Source organism: Battus philenor, unplaced genomic scaffold (genome assembly GCF_028537555.1).
Source record: "Battus philenor isolate CCGP_79_NKW_IND1 unplaced genomic scaffold, ilBatPhil1.0.hap1 SCAF_1, whole genome shotgun sequence".
Lineage (NCBI taxonomy): Eukaryota > Metazoa > Arthropoda > Insecta > Lepidoptera > Papilionidae > Battus > Battus philenor.
Window position 1 is genome coordinate 12,090,695 of NW_027181661.1, and position 25,613 is coordinate 12,116,307.

General features: G+C 32.8%; 3 protein-coding genes across 4 annotated transcripts in view; 1 reads left to right on the forward strand and 2 right to left on the reverse strand.

The window, feature by feature from the left end:
• Window positions 1-1,471: 1,471 nt before the first annotated feature.
• Window positions 1,472-8,695, reverse strand: LOC137927157 (uncharacterized). Of its 2 annotated transcripts, none has more exons than XM_068771054.1 (7): window positions 8,676-8,695; window positions 4,357-4,449; window positions 3,909-3,996; window positions 3,488-3,607; window positions 3,276-3,391; window positions 3,078-3,213; window positions 1,472-1,826 (listed from the first exon to the last, which is right to left on the reverse strand). In XM_068771054.1, the coding sequence occupies exons 2-7, from the start codon at window positions 4,411-4,413 to the stop codon at window positions 1,681-1,683; spliced, it is 663 nt and encodes a 220-aa protein (XP_068627155.1). In that variant the 5' UTR covers window positions 4,414-4,449; window positions 8,676-8,695; the 3' UTR covers window positions 1,472-1,680. The 2 variants fall into 2 exon arrangements, with proteins under 2 accessions (XP_068627155.1, XP_068627095.1); XM_068770994.1 differs by lacking the exon at window positions 8,676-8,695 and adding an exon at window positions 4,520-4,604.
• LOC137926987 (E3 ubiquitin-protein ligase UHRF1-like) lies at window positions 5,218-16,334 on the forward strand. Its single transcript, XM_068770788.1, has 16 exons — window positions 5,218-5,418; window positions 6,851-6,995; window positions 8,858-9,197; window positions 9,554-9,694; window positions 10,373-10,575; window positions 11,567-11,667; window positions 12,261-12,459; window positions 12,725-12,813; window positions 12,902-12,986; window positions 13,095-13,221; window positions 13,664-13,813; window positions 14,148-14,286; window positions 14,380-14,563; window positions 14,705-14,877; window positions 15,346-15,444; window positions 15,934-16,334. Exons 1-16 carry the CDS (start codon window positions 5,269-5,271, stop codon window positions 16,099-16,101), a joined length of 2,493 nt encoding a protein of 830 aa, XP_068626889.1. The 5' UTR covers window positions 5,218-5,268; the 3' UTR covers window positions 16,102-16,334.
• Window positions 16,335-16,336: 2 nt separating this feature from the next.
• Window positions 16,337-25,613, reverse strand: part of LOC137927077 (proton-coupled amino acid transporter-like protein CG1139) — a 41,512-nt gene continuing 32,235 nt past the window's right edge. Inside the window, exons 2-8 of the mRNA XM_068770899.1 lie at window positions 25,065-25,144; window positions 22,909-23,049; window positions 20,749-21,021; window positions 20,008-20,368; window positions 19,699-19,880; window positions 18,521-18,693; window positions 16,337-18,224 (exon numbers count right to left, since the gene is read on the reverse strand). Coding sequence (XP_068627000.1) covers window positions 17,917-18,224; window positions 18,521-18,693; window positions 19,699-19,880; window positions 20,008-20,368; window positions 20,749-21,021; window positions 22,909-23,049; window positions 25,065-25,144 — 1,518 coding nt within the window. The 3' untranslated portion in view covers window positions 16,337-17,916. The remainder of the gene's footprint in view (window positions 18,225-18,520; window positions 18,694-19,698; window positions 19,881-20,007; window positions 20,369-20,748; window positions 21,022-22,908; window positions 23,050-25,064; window positions 25,145-25,613) is intronic.

Below are 25,613 nucleotides of genomic sequence, written 5' to 3' on the forward strand. Positions count from 1 at the left end.
TTCTTTCATCCTCTTTTCATTTTACATTTTCTTAATTTATAGTTTTGTTGTATCACATTTTTATATTTATTTTTATCACAGTTTAATATTATTTATTTTTACACATCTTTTTTGTTTTTGTTTGTTGATGCCTAACTTTTATTTTTTTCTATTGCATATTGTATAATTCTTTTGCAATAACTGTGGAATTCTTTCATAGTTTCTTTTCCGCCTATCGGGGAGGGTATTGTCTCCTCCCGGGTTTCAACGCCAGACCGACACTCGAAGCCGTGCCGGAGTCCCACAAGGTGGATCACGGTCTGGTCCACGCCCGGTTCACAGAAGCACGATGGGTCCTCCTTGATCTTGAACCTATGGAGGTACTCAGAGAAACCCCCGTGCCCCGTGAAGAGCTGGGCCGAGACCGCGTCCACCTTGATACTGCGGAGCACGCGGCAGGCTAAAATGGCGTCCGGGAAAAATGTCCTCGTTACTGAAGCCGTCGTTCCTTCCATATACCTCCTGATCCATTCGTCGAGCGACTCCAATCTCAGTTGTCGCTTGACGAATGAAACGGGGCATCTCTCATATTCAGGTCTTCTTTTACTCTTCCGGGCCGCGTCCTTGGCCAACTGGTCCGCCCTCTCATTCCCCTCCGTCCCCGCGTGCGCTTTCACCCAATATAATCTTACATCCTTCCCTTTTTCTCTCACTTTCATAACATTTTATTTCACTCTGAACGCTAAAGGATGGAGGGTGTCTGATCTTGCGACAGTTTCGAGGGCGGACCGCGAGTCGCTCATTATGGCGTATGCCTGCGCGGACCCGCTGGCCGCGTACCCCGTTGCTTCCGCTAGAGCCAGCAGCTCTGCCTGGTATACAGTGCAGAAGTTGCCCAACTTGAGTTTCTTTGTGTACAACTCTGCGGCGTCCCGCATGACGCAGAACGCAGCACCCACCTTGTCCTCTATGCGGCTGCCGTCGGTATGAATTACCAGATCGGCAGCCGCGGTGGCAAGTCGGACTCCCTCCGCACTTTCCCTCAGACAGGAGTACTCCACACCAACTTGACCAGACGAGTGTGGTAGTCTCATAAAGTTACCTTCAGTACGCCAGTATAATTCCTCTGTCTTTAGCTGCCATTAGGTGTGTAGCGAAATTGTTTTTTTTTTAGTATATACATAGAAAGTTCTAGACGGTATTATTATACCAGATGTATTCGCTTTGAAAAAAATGCTCATCTCCAGTTCTCAAAAGCTCAGGAAAAATACATTATTTTCGTTAAACTCTATTTATGTCCAGGTAATATAACTACAATATTATAAACATAAACTAGGAGCATTTCGTTACATTCTTATATTTGCGATTCTAGAATTTTAATGGTTGTTCTACAGATCATTCATTCCAATTTTTAACATAGTTGCCTTAGTTTAAATAATTTTAATTCCATATAAAAATTAAATGTTTATGGGTAAATAAAAAAAACAAAAGATTTTCTTTTGTAATTGAGTGAGAATATGATATTCTTTTAAAAAGGTATGAGACTTATCGTAACAATTGAAATATGCTAATAATTATTACTAGTGTTATTAATTATTATTAGTGTTTTTGTCATCTTTTTTCTGGTAGCAGTAAATATCGCGTTTAATATATTACTACTTTTATAAAAGAGGAATAAATGAATTTCAAAAACGAATATCTTTAAAATAGTTTGGGACTTATTTCTGGATCCGGATCAGGGTAATATTGAAGTAAATCAGCAACTGGAGCTTCTTGATCTTCATAAAAATCACACGCTAGTAAATATTCTCTTTTCGAATAGTCATCTCCTTTACAAAACATTTCTCCTGTAATGTTATATTATTTTTTGAGAAAAATTACACCTTTATGCGTGATTTCACTATCTTAAGTAATGGTTATTTTTTCATTTTATCTTAAATATTGTTTGGGTTACGAAAACGTCGACCAGTAGGGTGTAAGCAACGTCATACTTGTAATCGTAGTGACTATATTTAGTTTAAGTTCAAGTTAAGTTCCAGCTAAATTAAGAATTGGTGTAGTCATATATATATATATATATATATATATATATATATATATATATATATATATATATATATAAATATATAAAATAAAATCTTTAATATCATCTGCATGGGATTTCTTTTGAATTTGAAATTTGTTATTTGAAAGTATATAGTATAATATAAAGGAGATTGGAACACGGAACGGACGCTGATATAAAGGAAAAATTTTTTTGGGTTATAAAATCTAATTAAGATTGCAGGTTTAAATTTTTATATGGAAGTTGTTTCTACTCGCAGCGTATTCAATAGTACTAACTTAAACAGTATGATTATATTTCCTTAGGGTAATTTAAAAATATGTATCTTATTAATTGTTATTGATGTTTTGGACAAATAGTCTTTCAAAACTTTTAGTATTTGCAACAGAAATAGTACAACTTACTTTCTAGGTTAAAATGCTCTCGTTGTGCTATTCCATACGTTGCATCGCTTAAAATAAATAACTAACATATTAATTTTTAATAACTAAATAATATATTTTTCATAGATACATATATACAACTCAAGTAACATTTTAGTTTTTTATTGTTAATTTTGTTCTTTATTACATTCACTGCATTATATAGAGATAGGATAATTAAAACTATAATTCATGATTAAATAGTTTGGTAAAGATTCAGATGCCTAACTTACAACAAGAGTCCATATCATAACATAATATTATAGTTTTAGCGTCTTTAGACAAAAATTAGTATTTTTGTTCTAATATGAATCAAGTGCGACATACGCGTGTCGCATTCATTTAATAATAATAACAATAATCCTGATGCAAAGCATAGTGATTTTCTATCTAATAAAATTTCACTGATTGTCATTTTTAAGAAATGACATTTTTTACGTCATTTATACAATTGCACTCTGAAAACCGTCCAATTTACGAACATGTAAAATATTTAAATAATCGAGTAATTGTATAAATGTAACGAAAAAGAAACCGATATGAAATGTAACTTAGAGCAATTATAGCTATTTTTAATTTAATAAACGGTTTAGTCTCATTTTTTAAATCACCTTCAATATCCATGATATGAACAGGGCTTTTCGACTCCAATGCACCGACACAATAATGCTCTTCAGTCAAATCAGGATGCCAATACATTATTGCGTCTCTACATGACGTACCAGCTATGGGTAACAAAATTCTATCCTGTAAGAGAAGAAAATTTTAACGAAATAAAACTCTATGAGAATATTTCATCTAATACTTACTTTACAGATAATTTTATTATTAACAATCGGTTCTTTTACTTCTCCAGTGCAAAAAAACTTTCTTTTCTTCCTCATAATTACTGTGCTAATTTCCAAAACAGTTTTAATGCTATTGCCTAAAAATAATGCAAGGAACGCTTTGAATAATTTATTTAAAAGCAAATTAACAATTGTAAAGTAAATAAATAAAAAACAAAAGCAATTTTTATTACCCTTTTCACCATTAATTGCTTCAAGTTCCCGCATACCTCTTACTTGGGTTTCTCTACTGTTTTGTTGCTTCATATAACTAGCTAATCTAGACATAGCGTCTACAAACTCATCGATAGGACCTAAAATGATTAAATAATATGGACAAACAAGGTCTGATAAGTTATTGGAGACGATTAGATGTTTTATACATCATAGAATTATTCAACTAAAGTAAACCCTCAAGATAAAAAATAAAATTGTATCATATATTTTTGTTACGATATTTGTTTGTAATTATAGACTTTGTGTTAATAAATTATAGGTGAAAACGTTTATTAAATTATATTATTATTTTTCGGCATTCTTGAAAAAAAGTTCTACTTTATGTAATCGAGTGTTTATACTATTTTAAATGAAACGGTAAATAAATTGACTTCTTACCGGTTCCAAAACTTCCGCCGTCTAAATAATTTAAAAATTGATAAAACCTAAGTGCCTCATCTGATTCTATTTCATCCATAACTGGTCTCTGAAAAATAAGTTGTTGTTTTGTACAACCGTTCCAATAATGTATAAACTAGATTAGATTTATTTGGCTTTGGTAGCCGTCCTTGTTAAATTTATGAAAATTTTATTTTAAAATTCTAAACCGATAAATATTAGAAAGACAAGTTAAATTTTTCATTTAAACGAAGATGTAGACTTAGATGTATTGATTTAGACTTTGATAATTGATGTAGATGTAGACACAACTAACCAGAACATTTTGTAATGTACTTAAATATTTTGTACTTGGTCTTCTATAAAATAAATTATTTTATTTTAATGTAATAATATATATAAATGCTAAATAAACTAATGTAGTAATTGGATAGCAGAGATAACATACAAATTTTCCGCTCCAGGCTCCGACATCGGAATAAAGAGAGTTAATTCGGCTAGGCATCCAATCTAAAGAAGAGCGGGCAATCAAAACGGGGTGCTGAAATCAGAAGATTAAAATTATTTTATCGAATAACGTAAATTACTCTCCGTGTTTTATGAAAAATCACCATAGAGGCAAGTTTAGTATTTCCATTATTGAAACATAAAAGAACACAAAAAACGACGATTACGAAAGCCATTTCAATATTCATGTGAAAAAATACGTGAGTAAGTCTAATATAAATTTAGATATTGTTTCTATAAAATAAATTGATTACTGCTTGTTAAAATTTATAACCGATTGCGATAAAAGTACTAATTGGGTAATAGTATCCGAAATAATAACCATAGATTTTCAATAGGATTTTTGTTACTTTTTATTTAAACAAAATATAATATTTTATTAGCAAATAATTATATATATATTCATCACATTCGATGTTTTTAACGGTTTTACGCGTAATCTCATGTTGCATGTTGTCTGAAGGATCAAGACACAAACAGTAATATCATGTGTATTGTAAACATGCATTTTATTTAAAAAATCATGACTAAACTGTAAAATGAACATATAAATAAAACGAATTTATAAATTGTAAAAAATAACTATGTTACCGTTGGTAAGGTTTTTGGTTAAGACTTTGGTTATTCATGCGTGAGACTCCATTTTTTAATAAAGTAAATTTAAAGCATTCCCACAAGTTTAAATACAAAACTCACTTAGATTATGCAATGAAAATAAAACTAACAAGAAGGGCATAAACACGGAGAATGAATGAACATTAAGCAAATCTGTCAACATTAGAACTGTCAGTATTTCGCGCCATTTATTAAGAAATTCATCTTTTAGTTCTCATTTAAAATTCATAAAATTAAAATGCATGTTAGAGTTAGGATTAACGGTAAACCGGATTGCATTGTTGTAGTGGAATCGAAACTCACAAAGATTGAACAGTTAAGAAAAATAATAAGACAAAAATTTGATGTCGAACCCCAGATGCAGCGATTGTTCTATGGCGGGAAACTGGTAAGTCATAGCTTTTAATTTTGAGGTTATCTAGCACTAACTAAATAACGTGAATATCTTTATAAAGTACATAAAATGGCTAATAACTAAAAAGGGTTGCGCACAGCAGTAAAAGTAAACTATATTGATAAATCTAAATTTGCAAGAAAATGTCATTAAATGTCAATAACTTAAGATATTTTCTTGCGGTATCTAGGGGCTTAATTTAGTTTGGGTGATTATATTATGAAACAGGACTTGAAATGAATTTTTATTTACTTCAAGGACAAACTAATGTTACTTTTCTGATGACAATTTGCTACAACGAGTTTTTTGATAAAAAACCTAAATATGTACCTGTCTATTACTCATTATAAGTCTAATGCAACAGCTTGAGTGAATAGGTGATGGCGAGTTGGGTGTTGGGAGCTTAAATTAAAAAAAAAACCCACTTTTAACTTCTTTTAAAAGAAACATTTTTTCTTAATTGGTTCTAAAGTACTGAAGAAATTTTTCTTTACATTATCCTAATTATTATATAAAGATATTACTGAATATATCTTTGTTCCAAAGTATAATTAAACACGCTCTTTTGTTCTTAGAGAGGGTGGTCAGAGAAGGGATCCAAAAGCATTTTTGGCCACCAACTAGATTTTGCTTACTAACAGCGACCAACCCTAATCTTTCAAACAACCACCACAAACCACAAAAGTAACACTAGTGTGATACTCTTTGTCACTCAATGACCTGACCACCATCTGACCAATTTTGTTTACATATAAGCTTGTTTCTGATAAAGCAGAATGTGCACAAGTCTAACTGTACAACCTTCATACAAAACCATTTCATACATTTGTGTATGTGAATAGTTTTTATGAATTAAGATTGTTCATTGATAACATTTTCCATTTAGTGTAAAATTATCTGTGTGCGCACTTACAATACAATTTTTTTTCTTTTTCCTTCTAGCCAATAGACGCCTACTTAAAGACATAAGGCCCCCTAAAGATTGCCACAATGACTGGTCTTTTGCTGTCCACATCTAGCGACTTCCTGTGACCATAACTTTTTTTAAATTAGCATGTTGTAGATAAAGACTAGAAGCATCACAATATAAAATTAATGATTTGTTTTGCTTTTTAACCATATAAAAGTTATTCTAAACACAATTTATATGTTATTTGTTATCAGTGTAAGATTAAAGAAAAGTGTACATGTAAAAAGAAATGTGTTTTCTGAAATATTGAACACTATTAAAATTGATATATTGATTCTTCAAACATATGATGTTCTAATATTGAGTAATTAAAAATAAAATAAATATTGATTAAAGCATTATTAATAATATTAGCTAATGGGTTGACTTTTTGCTAAAAAATTGTAGACAGTGACTTATAATCAAAATACTTCTTTTAAATATAGAGAGATATTTAAGTATTAATTTACATTACAGCTAGAAAATGGCTACACTTTTCATGATTACAATATTAAGCTTAATGATGTAATTCAGCTTATGGTTAAGTTGCAACCAACTGACAGCACAGAAAAAGAAAGTAAAACAGACATTGTAGCTGTAACTAAAGAAAATACATATGAAGGTGAGAATATCAAATGTGAAATTTAAATTATTTCATATGTTACTTATTCTTTTAAATTGAGTCCCTTTTAGTGCTCAAATTCTCTTCTTGTTGATGCATCTAAATATTTAGATATATTAACTCTCTGACCGCATTCAACATATTAGAATCTCATTCATTAATTTGGCCAAAGTCACGCAGGATGTTCTGAAATGTCCTTGAAATTGAGACAATAATTAACATGTTAATTTTTTATTTTAAAATAATTTGTCTCAGTTGCAATGGGATAAATAATTTCATTACCAAAATTTTATAAATTCTGTGAATCTTCAGCTGGTTATTGCTTTTATTTCAAAATCTATGTTGGCTGAGATAAATTAATGGGAAGTAATAAACCTGCTTCTGAGAGTGTAGACAAGGAAATCGTGAGATCCATTTCAAATAAAAGCTACACCCTGGACATGGATAATTGGTATTCATCACCTGAATTATTCCTATAGTTCGTGAAATATAACATGAATACCATTTGAACTGATAGTAAAAATAAGAAGACTATGCCAAAGGAGTTTGCTGTACTCAAGTTGAAAAAAAGAGAACTCAAAGCTTTTCCCTGTTGTGAAATAATGGTGTCAAAATGGAGAGATAGAAAAGATGTGTACCTACTTAGCATAAAATGTTCAAATGCGAATTTACTAGACTTTGGGAATAGGCTAAAACACAAGATGGTGATGTCAGAAATATTATAAAACCATTATTCTTTATTGAATATAGCAAAGGTATGATCAACTACTAGCATGCTTTGTGCTTTCTCTTAATGAGGAAATAAAAAATCTTATTTCTACTATGTATGGTCTTTTACAATGCATATGTTTGGCATTCTAAAATTACTAGCATGTTTAAAACAGGCATTGTTTCCTGTCGTTTAAATATTTACCAAAGCAATTTTGAAAATATAACATTATAAAACCCATAGACATCCTGCAACTGGCGATACACTGCTTCATTTACAGGTGAAAAATTGGGCACACTTCTCTGAATGTATTCCACCAACCAAATGCAAGGAACACTCAAAAGAGATTTTGTTTGTTTTAAGAAACAAATTAGAAAGGACCCCACCAAGCAGTGCAAAGAATGCAAAGTACCAATGCATTTACCCACCTGTTTTGAAGAATACTTTTTTTTTTCAAAATTATTAATTAGGTTTATCTTTTAATATAATACGATATTGTTGTTTGTTCCTAAATTTTTCTTTTTTTGGAATACTAAGTATTTAAACTTATCCCAGTATCATTTACATATTTATATATATCATGAAACGAATTTTGCATAATATATGCTGTTCTTATAAATTACTGTATACCCCAAAAAATAAAAAGTGTCCCAAATGCAAAAAAACATTTGAATAAATGGGTGCACATAGTGCTAACACAAAGAAAATGAGCATCTTTTGTTTTCTACCTATATATAGCCTTGAAAGTCACCTATTCTAATCTCAAGAAAGACGCCTTATAAAATTACAAATCTCGTGATATATATATATATATATATATCACTATATATATATAAACATATATATATACATATATTTATATACACACACACACACACACATATATATATATATATATATATATATATATATATATATATATAAATATATGCAGACTTTTTCATATTGATTTAATTGAGTTGCAAACTTACAAATTCCAATTCTATTTGCCATATTGAGAATCTACTCAATTACACACTAGAGAGGTAGAAAAGATTGATAAATCTGATTGTTGCATTGTCATTGTTGTCCATGTCATTAAAATATACTCTCATTTAAGGGGAGCCACAAAATTTTCAATCTTAATTATGATTATTTTTTGGTCGTTATTCAGATGCCGAAAGTGATTTATATGTTGTGGAAGATTTAGTTGATGTGAAGCTACAACATGGAGGTGCATGGCTAGAGGGAAAAATAGTTAGAATAGTGTATGATCCTGAAAGTATTAACCCCTTAAATTTAAATGACTTGAGTATTTCTAGTAAAGAAAATATAGAACCAAGTAAAGGCAAAAGAAAAATTGAAAATACCATCACAAATAATAAAAACAATGAAAGTAAAGCTGTAAAAAAAGATTTTACTGAATATTTTACACATTGTACAACTGAGAAAGTGTTACCAAAACACAATGCCACAAAGAAAGAACTCCTGTATAAGATACAATTAGACGATGAGTAAGTATTGTCTTTAAGTAACATTAATTTCCAAAACATTAAATAAGTTCCGTTATTGCTCTAGGTTACGGCATTTATTTTTAACTTTTTGACATTGCCTTAATAATGATGCAATTAATTAATGGATGCCCACATTATTGTCATGTGTATTATTACATGCAAGAAGTGACTTGTTATAATTTTTAAATCTAAATCAAAATATACAAAAATTTTTCATGTTCACAAACATTTTATTTTAATGGTATGTTTACGTTAATAGTAGACATGGAACAAAATTATTCCTAATATTATATTAAGAGCCAGGCTTGAAGCTTATTGAAACATAGCAATTTATAATTTTAAATTTAACGTTTTAGTAATGTGGATTCCAATTTATATTGTAAAGAGTCAGAATTAAGACCAAGGGCTCGTACTGTTATTGAAATAAATGATTTAAAAATTGGAGAAAAAGTCATGGTGAATTACAACCCTGATTATCCACTAGAAAAAGGAGAGTGGTAAGTAAAAGACACATTATGTAAAGTTAGTTTTGCTAATTTTTTATCAAAGATCAAAACTTACCTGGACAAAATATTACTTAATTAGTTAAAATTAATAATGTAATTAGATATTTTAAGTTGGATACATAATAATTTCAAATCATTTATCACATTTCATATTTTTGTTGTTACTTTATGTCATTGTATTTGAAATAATGATACAGTTCACTCTTTCATGCCTGTATCAGTTATTATTGGAACCTTCTGGTTTTTGTACCCAACTAGAGATTTAATTGTGAACAAGTGGGTGAATATGTATATGATAAATGTCAAAGCACAGTGACATTTTGAGCCATTTGCAAAAATTTAGGGCACAATTTTATCATAACAATATTTTTACACTACCTATTGTTTTACTTTACTTTACTTTACACTCATTGTGAAATATTAAATAAATAAATAAATATGTAATTGTCATCAGACAACATCATCATTTCAACCATACAACATCCACTGCTGAACAAAGGTCTCTCCCTAATTCCCTTAATTTGGTGCTCTGTCCACCTTGTTTGTCACCATTAAATTTTTTAAAATGGAACCAGTCATATATTACAAGTGAATTATAGCAAGCTCAGAAAAATTGTTCTCACAAGTTTCTATTCATATTAACAAAACTTACTAAATGCTGTCTAACAGGTACGACTTTAAAGTTGAAGGTATTACCAAGTTGAGAAAAAATTATATGTTAGTGGGCACAATGTATTTGGGAAAGGACTCTGTGCCGCAGCATGACACCAAGGTTAAAGTTCATGACAAAATATTTGCTATTGAAGAAGTCATTCCTGTTGCTCAGAGATCTGACAAGTGCCATAAAGCTATGAAAGTGCAACCTGAAAAACGTGAGTATGGAAATTGGTAGTTGTATTATAATAATGTCATTGAATTTCTTCATGTCAAATGTCCTTCAACAGCAACTATTGAAACTAACAGAAAGTATAACTTAACTTTGTAAGAACACAACATCCTTGTGTAAGATGTATTTCCGATGCTCAAAAATAATTAATTATAAATCGAATATTTAATTTGAATTTCATCGTCATCGTTGTCGTCGTAGTTGAAGGCATCGCAGTTGCTATAAATGTCGACTGCGTCATCTTTATCAACGGATTGCGTTTTGCGCCTATTTTGTCGTAGTCGTCGCCGTCGTTATCGTGGTCTACCATGTAAACGCACCGAGATATTCTTTGGCCTCGATGTATTCGCGGTGGTCGGTGTCGATGTTGCAACTCCGTGGTAGAGGTTTTTGACGTCTCCACCATCAACACAAATAGTCATCGTCTTCGCTCTCATCGTCGATTGCTTTTAAAATATTTAGTCAGAAACCACCGACAAACGACTATTATTAATCCAACCACATATAAAAACATATCCACAAATATCATATTTTGATGTGTCATCATCGCCGTCGTAGTTGTTTTCCTTAATTTCGTTTCTTAGACATCGTCGGTTCTTATTCGTCGGGAACTTCGACGTCGACGTTGCCATAGTCGTCTTCGGTGTCTTCTTTATAAAGTATCTCTTTTATAATGTGTATAAAACTGATTAAGTACAATCATATTATTACACTAAATAATTTCAACTTTCTTACGTATAAAAATCACTTAGTTTAACTTTAGCTATCAAAGTAAATAAGAAAAATATGTAATTTAAAGTTATTGAATAGCTGAACTAGTTTCTGTAACCTAGTTCTACAATCAAATCTAGTTCAATAAAAGTTTGTGTATCCAGCAATGTCTCCGACTGTCTCAGAGGAACAAGTACAAAATCATAAGTAACATTAACCAATTTCAATCACTTCTATTGCTTTATTATGTTTTTTTGATATAACAGGATCGCGAGGAATAAATTGTCGATCTTGCCGAGACCAGGAGACGGTACCGTGCGGACAATGTGGCTGTTGCGTATGTTTGGGCAAGCAGAATCCGGAGAAGGTGAGGTTTTTAAAAGATACGTGTTGTTTGTAAGTCAAATTTTGACCACACAATTTTCATTCAATGATGATTTCAAACGGCTTGTGATATTACGCCTATGCTTATGTTAGAATTTAATTGTTGTCAGCATGCGTAGTATATCAACCAGCTGTTTATAAAGATTATTTTTTTATAATAATTTAATTTAAAATATTTCAACATAACGGTCTTGAGCATGGTTACCAAAAGCCGGAACATACGACAGATTTATAGTTTTTTAATCACAGTACATACAAGTGGCTTGGCTATAAATGATTACTTTGATAATGAGTCTTATAATAATACTAAATTTAAATGAATTTATTAAACAATTAAGTTTAGTGACTTAATAACCAATGAGTCTTTTAAAAAATTAGATTACATTTCTCAAACCATATTCTAAAATATATTAAGTGCTTACATATCTGGATTAACTCATCTCCTCTCCTCTCTGTGAAGTGATGATGTAATTATTTATCATATGTGATATAGATATGTTTGTTTATTTGCATGTAACAAATGTGGTTACATTTATGTAAAAGATGTTAGAGATGGCAAGTAATTTTGATGCGCAGATAGTGTTGTGCGACGAGTGCGACTTAGGCTACCACCTGGAGTGCCTGCAGCCGCCGCTTGTGGCGCTGCCGGAGGATGATTGGTACTGCCCCAAGTGTGTGCGCGACCCTGCAGAGGTTGTGGCGCCGGGAGCCTGCAAGCAGCCGCACAAGAACGTGCGGACTTCACGAGACTGGGGCCGTGGCATGGCCTGCGTCGGTAGGTCCTTCTTTTGAATTTGGTACAATCTGAGTTTTAAGCTGACTTCTGTTCGGCGAAATGCATATCCCTCCTACATTTCAAGTCTCTCAGCCCTATCATTGTATAGTTGTCGTGATCAGTACATAGATATCTCTTATATACAGAGTGATAGCTCATTTACTGTCAATTCGTATATTGTACTGACTATTCAAAGTAATATTTATTTAAATTTTATATAATTCAAATATCAACGGAAACGGGACATGATGTTAATTAATTGCAGGTAAAACGAAAACCTGCGCAATGCCACTCAACCATTTTGGAGCAATTCCTGGTGTGGAAGTAGGCATGCGTTGGAGATTTAGAATTCAGGTGATTGCATAATGTTTTGGTCATGTGTCTATATTTGATTTAATGGTTTCTTTTTTGTTGTATTAATTCGTTACTTTTTATTGGTTAGTTATCCGAGTCCGGCGTACATAGACCACCAGTATCCGGTATTCACGGTCGGGACGTCGAAGGCGCTTACAGTATTGTGCTTTCTGGTAAATTATAATTTGTTTACATATCTGTCCGTTGACAACAGCTGATATACAGTTTTGGTACGTGTGTGCAATGTGCGGAAGGTAACAATGAACGTGGATCGGTCACAGGAGGGTACGAGGACGACGTGGACAATGGCTACGAGTTCACATACACGGGCAGTGGCGGGCGCAATCTCTCCGGCAACAAACGCACTGCACAGCAATCGTGCGACCAGACGCTGACGCGGCAGAATAAGTAACATTACATTGTTGATATTTTATGTTTGACACCATCCATAAAAGTAAAATTACAAAAGAAAATAATTATTAAATTTTAAATAAGTTATTAATATCTGAAGGAAAAGAAATTGTAATCGAATAAGCTATAATGATGCAGCCTTTCGGCTCCGATAGTGTTCTCGCTTAAGGCATGGCTCATGATAACTTATTTAACATTAACTTATTAAGATGTTACTACTGATTGGATTCTCGTGTTACTGTCATCGATAGGCAATTTAGATCAGTTTTGGTTGCTGGATCGACTGAGACATTAGGACAAACTTATTTTTTGGCAGGATATTTTAACTCTGTTAGCGCAATAACGATTCTCCTCCTTATTTATAGTGAACGTGCTTGAAAGGCTCCTTTGGCCGTAACTTGATAAGGCAATGATCGCAGGTATAATTGGTCGTTTGCAGGGCACTAGCCCGCAACTGCGCCGCGGGTCCGGTGTCGCAGAAGGGCGGAGACGCGGGTGCTGCGTGGCGAGATGGCCGCCCCGTGCGGGTGGTGCGATCCTACAAAATGCTGCGCCACTTCCCCAAGTACGCGCCGAGCGAGGGCATAAGGTATACATTCTCACTCCTATATTCTAAATACTTATGTTACGGTTAAATCAGTATAAAATATATATTTTAAATATTAACGTTATATTTTTCATAACTATTTTAAAAACAACAATTGGTATTCCCAAGTTATCAATTGGTTTATCTTAAAACCAAATATATCCACGGAAATTCTAGTTTTAACAGTTATTTATTTTAAATGAATTCTATTCCGTGAAAACGCGCTCTTATGCAAAACGTGGTTTTATCTGTAACATAGGAATTTTGAAGTTGAATATAAGATAGTTTTGACAGTAACACTTTTATGATAAAATCACTGATTATTTTTTTTATTTAGATATGATGGAATTTATAAAGTGGTAAAATACTATCAAGAGACGGGCTTGTCTGGGTTCAAGGTGTGGAAGTACTTGCTACGGAGGGATGACCCGAGCCCAGCGCCCTGGGAGAAGGACGCCAAGCAGTATCCTATTATCGTAAGAAATTTTACGTTCGCTCTTATAACCTATTGTCATCCTATCCACTGTTGTATATGTTAATTAACTCATTAATAAAACTATTTTTAATAGTATCCGGATGGGTATTTAGAAGCAGAAGAAGAAAAAAATAACCTTAAGGAAAAACACGTTAAAGGTATTAAACATAACAAGAAAAGGCCGCTGAGAGATAAAAATTGTTCATCTCAATCAGAGGAAGAAGAGAATCCTAACAAAAAGCTGAAGATTGAGGAGTCAATATCAGTAAAGCCCGAAGGTTAGCATTTACTGATATAAAGATTAATCTTGTTGTGTAACGTTTTGGTCTTTTCTAATTAGTAATTGTAACATCGCTCAAAAAAAATTAACTCTTTGAAGAGTTTATATTTTATTAAATGCAATTCAAATAAAATTTTAGAAAAAAATGAAGATAAACCAAGCGCAGAGGAGAATTTAAAATCGAAAATTAACACGCGGGTTGGTCGAAAACAGAAAAATCACTTGCTTTCATCTGAAGAATTAAAAGCCATTACGGCGGATTCAGTCAACAGCAAGTTGTGGAACGAGTTTTTTTGCAATTTAGAAAAAAAGGTTAGTTATTTGCTATATAAGGTTTTTCTATGTGTATGCTATTGTAGCGAGGAGAAATTGTCTAGACTAGTCATTTCAAACTATATTGAGTGCAAAAATAAATAGTAAATATAAGGTCTAAGACATAAAGATTATTAATAGAGAGTTTTACCAACTAAACTTCGAAAGGGACAAGCTACTGATAAAAAATACAGTCAAAACACAAGTACATTAATATTCCAGCCGAAATTACAACACAAAATGTTCAAACTGCTTTTATGTGTTTACAAATTGTTATAATGTTTTGTGGGACATTTACAACTGTACAGTACCCGGCGAGAAATATTGCACATTGACCTTTGGAAAGAGACAATTGGCTAATTTCGCCTTCGTAGCGCGCTATCTCTGTCCCACGCTACCTATATGATGTTTTCAAAATTTCTGGTGTTAACGCATTAAACTCATTTTCTATTTTTGTTTGATTGACAGGATTTCGTGGAGTTTGTTACGGAGACTTTTCTATGTATTATTTGTCAAAACATTGTCGTGAATCCCGTCACAACAGAATGCTCTCATAATTTTTGTTTGGTAAGTTGACACATCTAGCTGCTTTTAATCATTTTTCTTCGTTGTTTCGCTGATTACATTATTATTTACAAGATAAAAAACGAAAGAGTCTACAATATTCGTATGTGAATTGTAACATCTGATATTTTTCACATGAAGCCTATTTATTCATCAGGACTGACAATCTTAGGAAGGTTGGGTAAAGGTTTTTGGATTATTGTTTTATAAATATATGATAATATCAGAGTTTCTATACAATACTATAACTAGATAATTTCACACCTGATGCGTTCTCGTTCTCTTTCTCGTTACGCATACACTCAAACCTATGTTTGCGGGCGACACGACACGTCGTTGTACCAAGCTCAAGCAAAAAAGGTTAGCACCGTCTCAGATCCTATGTGGATCTGTCTGTTTCTTTCCACGAAATCATTTACAAAAAGTATCCAGCACTCTAAAGTAAAGATGTTACACACCAACAATAAATTATATTTTGTGAATTTGTTGCAGTCGTGCTTGAAGCTGGCATACCAGAGCAACGAGGCGGACGACTTTGGTGAGATGGCGTGCCCGTGCTGCCGGCGCCAGCTGCCCGAGCTTTCGGCCTTGCGCGTCAATGAACAGCTCCGCTTTGCACTGCGCACTATTATGCCCGGATACGATGCTAGCAAAAATTGACACCATTCCTTTTCATTATTATATTAATTTATTTCTATAAATTTAACAGTATATCTTTCTAATTATCACCTTATTATTATAATTTTTGGGACCGTTCGTGACATATGTCACCAGAATCACATCGTTTCAGTTTCTGCGACTCTTATGAGATACTTGGTCACAAAAATTAATTACTTCTTTCTTTTCTCTTTGTATTTTAACTGTAAAAGGAATAATAAAAGGCTCCTTTAAAATATTATAACTTTTATTTCACATTTGTATTAGGAATTCCCAAAATAATGAGCACAATATCACGGACGTGTCATCACATCAAACATAATAACGCACACAGAGTCTATCCAATGCCGGTGATATTTAACTTTGAAATTGGTAACAATTTATTTTCAGAAATTTTCTTAAAGCGATACTAAATTAAAACAATACATTCCAAAACACTGTTTAGGTGTAAGGTCAGTTTGAACTAAATCATACCATTCTTTCCAAGGTTTGTTATCATTATGTTCATCAATCTGTTATGTTTGTATCAACGTGATTTCGTATCTTTTATTAAATTTATTGTTTTTGGATTCTAGTAGTATAATAAATTAGTACTATGACTAGGTACTGTTTTTCAAAAACTGTAAACATTAAAATAATCGATTTTCATTCATGTATGTTTATTTCATACTCGTATATTTCTGTAATGCCAATCGATTTCTTAGTCATTATAGTTTAAAGTTATTTATTAAAAAGCAACAAAAAGTATCAAGAACATTTTTGTGCTACATTTGGAGATATTTTGAAAATTCTCCCACCATTGGCCACCAAATTTTATTCGTTTTTTTATTTAATTTTATTAGATAGACTCTAGTGACACAATAACTTTTAATTAATATTTTATTTATAATTAACATCACAGACTATAAATAATTAATAATCGGATGCCGCCACGGTGTAGGGATAGAAACGCAGATTAAATCTACTTTGTGGCAAAGTTGTTCCTGTTTAGCTGACCATAATATTTTACATCCGCATACTTGACAGTCTAAATAAAAATAAAAAAAGAACTAATCGGTAACAATTCCGCGAGGTTTGTAAAATTACAATTATTTAAAAGTTTATTTAAGAGCCAGTATTTAATAAGTAATAAAATTGTATTATATAGACACTGTTATTTCTGTTGTACTCTGTTTTATTACATAATCGTACTTAATATTAATTTAAAAATGCTATAACATTCATTATGTAACCTTAATGTCATGTTGAAGATAAGTATATTCTATGGAAATTTTTAAGTGTTTTATATATTCGGAAATTATAATAATACAATAGCTAATGCTTATTTTAAAATAATCTTAAATTATTAATTTTTAAATATTTTAAGTCTACATAATAAACTTTCTTTGCTAGGATAAAAATAATATAATATAAAATGTAATACTCGATAATTATACTTATTGTTCTAAAACAATATTAAACTAGCTGTTATTTCAGGTTAGAAAATATTAAAAATAGAAATATTCACGATTTAAAAAAAATTGTATCAACGCTATTTCTAGACCTAAACAAACAATTAAAGCTAGGCTATACTTAAATAACAATTTGTATGTACAGCCACTATTATGTACTTGATGAGCAATCGTCACACCAATCTCTATAACCTATTATAGTTTATTTTGCCAAGGTTATAAAATTTACTGAAATAAGGCAGATCTAAGGGAATAACGAAAAAATCACAAAAGAATCCTAAGTTCTCAGCTATATGTTGTACTTTAAATATGGCATGGACGGTACTCTACATAATGGCACTGATATAAAAATTGTAGACATATTTATTCAAGGCGCTATGCTAGTTTGGTTAAAAATCTCGGAAGCGTTGGCGACCGATCCGTGATTTTGTCCTGAGAACTTTATTATAATGCCTTCTAGGGATGTCCAGGTACCGACCACGAGGCCAAGCGCACCGAACAGCACCACTATAGCGTTTTTAATGATCATTCTTATGCGTTCCGAGTCGGAAACGTAGTACCAATAGGTGCAAGTCTGGATGAAGGCAGGAAACGCGAGCCCGAGCGCTGACAGACACAGGGCACCGAACAAGGAGATGAACAAGTCCAATTCGGGAACCGCTGCAGCTATGCCAACTGAAATGAAACGCACTTTAGCATTCTTTCAACAAACTTTTTTCGTTCTTACACTTATTCACAAGTTTTAAAAATCTCTGCTAAAATATTTTAACTAATATATATTTTATACATTTGCATAATACTTTATTTTAACGGTTAATACTTTGCAAAGTATTAAGAGTTAAAGTCATGTCACGTTAATGTGTGATAATTGAGAAAAAGCATCAAAATTCACGCGTGATGACCGGTTTTTGAATGTGTTCTCAAAGACATATTTTAGTAGTTTATAGAGTATTAAAGATTAGGTTACTAACTGGTAACAAGCACGACCAACGTCCGTAGCACGTACTCCCAGAGGATGCGGCGCGAGGAGTGGATGCGGGTGCCGACGTACTCGCTCCAGAGGATGTCGATCGCCACGTAGCAGGCCAAACCGTGCGTTATGAAGATTGCAAAGGCGAGCAGGCACTGCACCACACTTGCTAGGCTACGGTTGTAAATTAAATTTTAATAATTTTTATCATATCAGCTGACAGACTTCTGTATGGCATAGGTTTCTCTAAAATATTGCTAAGATGACCAGTCCTGCGCTTCTTGCATCCAGCGACTTTCCGCGACCTTTACTGTGTTATCGCTTCACCTTGTGAGTGGCCTACCGACGCCGCGTCCACTGACTAGTGGTCGCCATCCAAAAATATTTTGACACTCAACGGCCCTCGGTTGCGATTTGCCCCGCCCATTGCTTTGCATTTAGATGAGCAGTTCTCCGAGCTACGTCGGTAACCTTAGTTCTACGGATCTCTTCGTTTCTAGCAGCGAAGCTATGAGCTCAGCTCTCTCCATAGCTCTCTGGGTGATTTTAAGTCTTCTAAGGCCTTATTATTATATATTAGTAAGCGACCGTCTTGGATATGTACGTCAAAACTGGCAACATTCATTGGTCAAAGAACTTTGTCTTTAACAACTTATCAAATTGAAATATACACAAAATATGCTCTTATTTGATCATGCGCATTTAGCTTCGGTGTAAGAACATAGATTTTTTTAGAGAAAATTCCTTAGTTCCGATCTCATATGCAACATTATTCATTACTCTCTCTCTCTACTAGTCTAGTTCTCGATGATGATTAAACTCTCTGGAAACTTGACGTTAACTTAATCTAGAACCCGTCTCTCTTGTGTTTGTATTTATGTGTGATGATGGGCTGAGTGTAGCAGCTCCGGTGAATGACAGATAATAATGTTTGTTAACCCTGGCATTTTGAATGGTAATGCGATCTTAAAAGACCGAATAACAGGAATGAAGTCTGTACGTTTTGGAAGAAATCGAACGGCCTCCCTGGTAAACAACGAAAGCTGCTCTCAAGAAGGAATCCTTCAACTTCCTCCCATCATTGTAGATAACTAGAACCTGTACTGGGCTACAAGGAAAGTATTTTTTACGTATGTTATAGTTAATCAAGGTAAATAAAAAAGATAAATAATAACTTACCTTTCCGTCTCCGACGGCAAATTGAGCGTGATGCTGCCAGCAGCTGCGTTTCCGTATTGAAGGTACCCGAACAAGCCCATACCGACGTATAAGATGATGATGCTGATCATCGCGCGGTTCAACACTCCGAATTTTCCTACGAAGTCTTTAGGCGTTTTCATTTCGTTTTCCAGCGGGAGAATCTAAGCACAGACACGTGGGATTTTCAACAAATATATCTTTTGATAGCTTAGCAATACTTAACATTATTTAGTAACAATATTCTCAAGATTTTTTTTATTTTTAACTATGATCATTCACTCGACTTACCACTCCAATAGCTTCTAAAGCGAAGAGAACTGTTCCGAAGAAAAGGGGGAAGTCTGCAATTTTGCCTGCCGCTACTTTGCCCTCGATCGACGGCGTGTCTCTGAATATGTAGTAAAGAATAATTCCGAAGCTGATGATCGTAACAACATTGGCGATGGCGGAGAACGGCGCAAGGTACTTGAGATCGCGCACCCAATTGATAAGTATAAGCGGTAACAGTATCCACAACATGACGTCCGTGACACTGACGTTGAAGCCGAACTGTTTCTTTAGAACGAATTGAATGTTTTCTGACACGAACACCACATAAACGCAGCAAGTGCCGATTTGATAGATCAGCAGAAACGCGTTGACTACGTGCCTGCAACATAATGAAGACAATTAGCCCATTTAGCTAATATTCCCGATTTTATAAATTGATTAAAAGTGACAAATGACTAGTTATACATAAGACGAATGTTATTCATTAGTACTTAATTGTTTGTTTATATAGGAATAATGCTGGTTAAAAAAATATATCCGGGGAAAATTTAAGAAACTACACCATAGTATGTATTAAAAAAACTAGTTAAATGTTAACAGCTCTCATCGAAGAGTGAAACAAAGTTGTTAACGCATGATTAAAAAAATTAAACTTATGGAGTGTTAACGAATAAAACAGCCGTGCAGGTAATTAATTTAATTTTAGTTTTATGGGAAATATTTGCGGTAACATATATGTATATATAGGTTGATACTGACGCTGCATAGGGAGCACATGCCTTGCACCAATCTGGACCCTCCGAAAGAGCTGCTTCGGCAGCCGCTGTGTAAGTCAAAGACGGCACCTTGCGCCGCTTGCACAGCGCATAGCAGGAGTCCATGAGTACATGAATACAGTACGTGCAGAGAAGTCCAATGACTGCTGTTCCAATGGCACCCACCGCGTAGCCCGACTTGGAAAATGCGTGGGGCATCGCTAAGATACCCGTCCCTAAACTGCCTTTTAATAGATGCAGAAGAGTTTCTGTGTTCCTATAAACAAGGATAGTCCCAATAAGAAACACACATCTAATATAAAAGTAATTAAAGTGTAATTAAATGTAATGTAAAAATGTAATTAAAGTCGACGGACGACGTTTTTAGGCAATTTTTACGATTTTCCTTGATTTGTAAACATCTACTTTACTGAGAAACCGTTTTATTGTTGACGTCAGTTATTTGAAACGCGTTCAGTGTAAGAATTTATCTTATGTATTAAAATTCTAACCGTCTCGTAAACCTTGACGTTGGTGCAATGCATAAAAGAGTATTTCTTGCGGATGCGATAATCCAAATTCGTTTTTTTTAATTATAAATAAATGGTTTTTTATTACAACTTTTCCTTTCAGTGTTAGATGAAAATTTAAAGTTTTTTTATCATATTTTATTAATGAATTGTCTACGTTGCAAACGGTGAGGAAAATTTTAAAAGTTAAGCTTGAATAATCTGTTTATTTCAGTTTTATTTCAAATCAATTGATATGATACTCACATCGTTTTCAAGTATTGCACGTTTATTCTTAACCGCATAGGAATATACAGCGTGTGCTAATTTGTATGAGCATCACACGACAATGTAACGTGTGAAGGAAAATTTCCTCCATTCATTATTAACAAGGATACACACACTCTACGGCTGTCTTAATAGACGACAAATGTTATTAATATTTGAAATTAATTAACAATGATTATTAACTAATTAAACATTTTAACTTTTCCTTTTTTTTTAAACATCGAGATATATTGTGATTGTTAAAAAATCGAAATGTGTACTCAAAGAGAAGTAATTATTTTAAAACGTTACATATAAATATATTATTTATATATAGTACTTAGTTATTAGTATATAAATAATTTATATTTACTGTTCCTATAATTTCAATTCTTTTCTTATAATTGAATTTAAGTAAGAATATATGTGTTTATTACAAATCTAAACAAAAATATCCATAGATTTTAGAGTTTTAATTAAATAATTGTTTAAGCATTTTTTTTAGTTTGTGTCAATGGGGCAGATCACACTAAAAGTATCAATTAAAATAAGTTCGTATTCTTTATAGTAAATTCTTTAGAGTTTAATAGTTGTAGTCCGGAACAGGAACTGAGCCGTTGTTGCCGCAAAGGTTAACAGGCTTCATAGACCGCATATTATAAATTCATTGCGCTCGCACAAAGCAACAAACGTCGGCCGCCTTAAGCTCTCCTCAAGGTAAAATTAAATATTATACTTGTTGTGAGACAACAATTATAATACCTAATGACTTACATTGCAAACATTTAACATTATTTGGGGAATAAATGCAATATTTCTGTAAACTCGTGTAATGGAAATATGGGGAGTATTGTCTATTTGGAGTATTATTCATCATCTACATCATCCTTTCAGCGTCTAGACGCCCGTGATAACGCATAGGCCTTCCGCAAAGTTGGCTACGGTCTGACACTGCCTGCATACACAGTGGCGACCATTACAGATGCAGCGTAGGTAGGTAGGTGGTAGGCCTCCCGGTAGATGGACCGACATCACAGATAAGGTCATGGGAAGTCGCCGGAATCTTAAATAAGTAAGTTATGAATTGGATTATCATTTAAAAATATTCTAATAAATTTCTGCTTCATAAAATGTAAAAAAATGTGTAATTTAAAAAAGCTCATCGTTTATTCAGGTTTTTCGCACAATAATGAATCGTTAAAGTCTATGTGTATATTCCAATATTAGTAGCGTGTGTTCTCTGAATTTTTCTTGACTATTCGAATTCATTTATCTTCCTAATTTACTTTTATTTATCGTTATTCAGGAATACGTTTATTTTAACTGTACGATTTTTATAGTTATTTCTTTTTGTAATTCCCGTCGCAAGATATTGTTATTGTACTTACGTGGTAGGGTGGTCAACGACTCTGTTATCATATGGCTCGTACTCTTCCACTTCTTGTGAGTTTTTGTCATTCATGTTAACAAGGAATATACCCTTGTCGGCACCTTTTGGACTTTTCTTTTCATCCTTAACTGGCGATAGACTGGAATAAATAAACACGTTAACCATAGACTTTTATTTAATAATTTATAATTGCGAAACAAACATAAAGTTTTAATTTCTAATTAAAATAAACCGGAAAAATTAAAATTCAATTCAACCGGACTTTACAATGAACCCATCATTGTAAAGTCCGGTTTTACTTCGTAAATTTAAAATGGTGTAGTGGAAGCGCGCTGTGACTCCCGACGCTGGTTTTAATTTATAAAAAAAAAATGGTTGGTCCCTATATATATATATACCCCTAGAGGTCATGAATTGTACAAAAGTAAAATTATTTTTTTTACAGATACTAAAAAAATCGAGTTGACATCAAACATTTCACAACTAAACTTCGAAGTAGCTGAGACTTCAGCTAAGTATAAACTTAACACAATCATAACACACGATAACTAAGAAATGTACTTAAATCATTTAAATAGATAATTATTTAAATAAGAAGGAATTCAGAATTATATTTGCTTTAGGTTTGAAACAAACTTTTTTTTTTAAAAATTTGTGTTGGATAAAAATAAATAGAAAATGATTAGAGGTTTATATCGAAAATATTTTCATGACTCTCTTGTAATTGATATCATTACAGATAATTTTTTTTTTTAGAAGATTTTTCATGTTGAAGATCTACTACTAAGGTACTACTACTACATAGTATTTGTTGAGTTGTTAAATAAAACTGAGGTCGTTTAGTTACGCTTCTAAAAATTGCTTAAACTTAGGCCTTTCCCTAAAATAACATTAAAATTTGATTGCTCTTGCTGTAGGTGGGAAATTAAAATTGAACAGATCAAAAAAAAATTCTTCTTTATAAAATATTTTTTTTCTTAGCCGTGATCTTTTCAAATCGTAAGTTAAGAAGAGATCATCGGACTCTATGTAATAAAAATTCTGTAATCGCCTTTGAGATAATGATTGTAATTTTTTGCAATACATACCGTCCTATTTCGACAGACGGAGTCAGATATTCCTCATCTGTCACATTTAATATACTATCTAAATTTGTCACCGGATACCCCATCATCCAGAAATTTTCTTTAGTTTTCACCAATAAAAGGCAAAGCGTAATCAGGATAATAAGGTATAGTAAGGTATACTTTAAAAAGGGCCTTATAATTCACAACACTGGGGTTATTTTTTATATTGTATTAATTTGTTCTTTATTTTCTTTTACGAATTGCTAAATTATGTTGGTATTGACATAACATAGAGGCATTTCTACACACAGACCATAAAATAGTTCTTGTAAGATTCGACACTTGGCTTTCTTTGTATACGTCGTGAGGAGAAAACATTTCAAATTATGAATAGTCGTGTGCCTGTAGGAGATGTTGACGTTGCTGAGCGACGGCTCCAACGTTATCGACTTATTAATTTGTAGAGAATTAACAAATAAACATTTGAAAGTGCAACTATTAAGATGCCAGTGCCCGCGGGGAAACAACGGAGAGTTGTGCAGTGATAAAATGTAACCGTATACTGCTACACGGTTATATATATTATACGATGATTAGGTACTATTCCATAAGCCGGGCATAAGTGAGAAATCTTTCACAATACGCATAAATGAAAAGCAGACGTTCTTTTGATTTGTATATACTTGTTTTGATTTGCATATACTGATAAAAGGAATTAGTTTCGATAAATAATTGGAACAACAAAATTTAAGTAAAAGCAATAACGGGTAAGGTTAGGTTTGTTGTTAGTCTATGCTAAAGTACTACTAACTAAAGTAAACATAACTACAGTAAACATATATAACATACATAACTAAAGTAAACATATATAATTCGTATATTAATATTCGCTTATATATCATATCGTTCCTCCACAATTTTTATCAACGCTTGCGTTTTAGCACGTGTGCGAATGTCTAAATGCGACCATACTTGTCGATGTAGCAGCGAATAAATGTTTTATTCTAAATATAATTGGTAATGATTTAATGATGTTCATGAATATGGAAATAGATCGATGCTTGCATCACCTGGAGTCCTGACTTACCTGGTTGGGGTGAATTCATCCGATTCGAAGGAAGGATTTACGACGGGGCCGCTTCGTCGCCGGGCTTGTTCTTCAGCTTCCTGTTCAATAAACAATGCATTAAATTCATAAATAACATTTAAACTACTATACACTTCGAGCAATGGCATTTTTGAAATACTCCTCCCCGATAAAAACATATTTTACTATATTAGTATTTTAAACTGTGTAGTAAGCGCTGTCACTGGGCAATTGGCACTCTGCAGCCCACGACTAAAGTGAGACATTTTTTGTATAATGCTACTTAGTCAAGGAGTACTGATTTTTACCTCAATGTGTAAGACATTTAATGCTTTTTTCATTTGGTATTATAAAATCGCTTACGCCCTCCTCACTTACTTACTACTACTTGTTAGAATTAACTCACAGTATACCCGAAGATTACAGATAACATACCACGAGGTCCAACACATGGATATTCAATTAGATTTTCATTTCAACTGAATTTGTTAGCTTGTTGCTAGAAGGTGAAGATCTTATAAAGAATCTTTAGGGAAACGAAAGCATCTT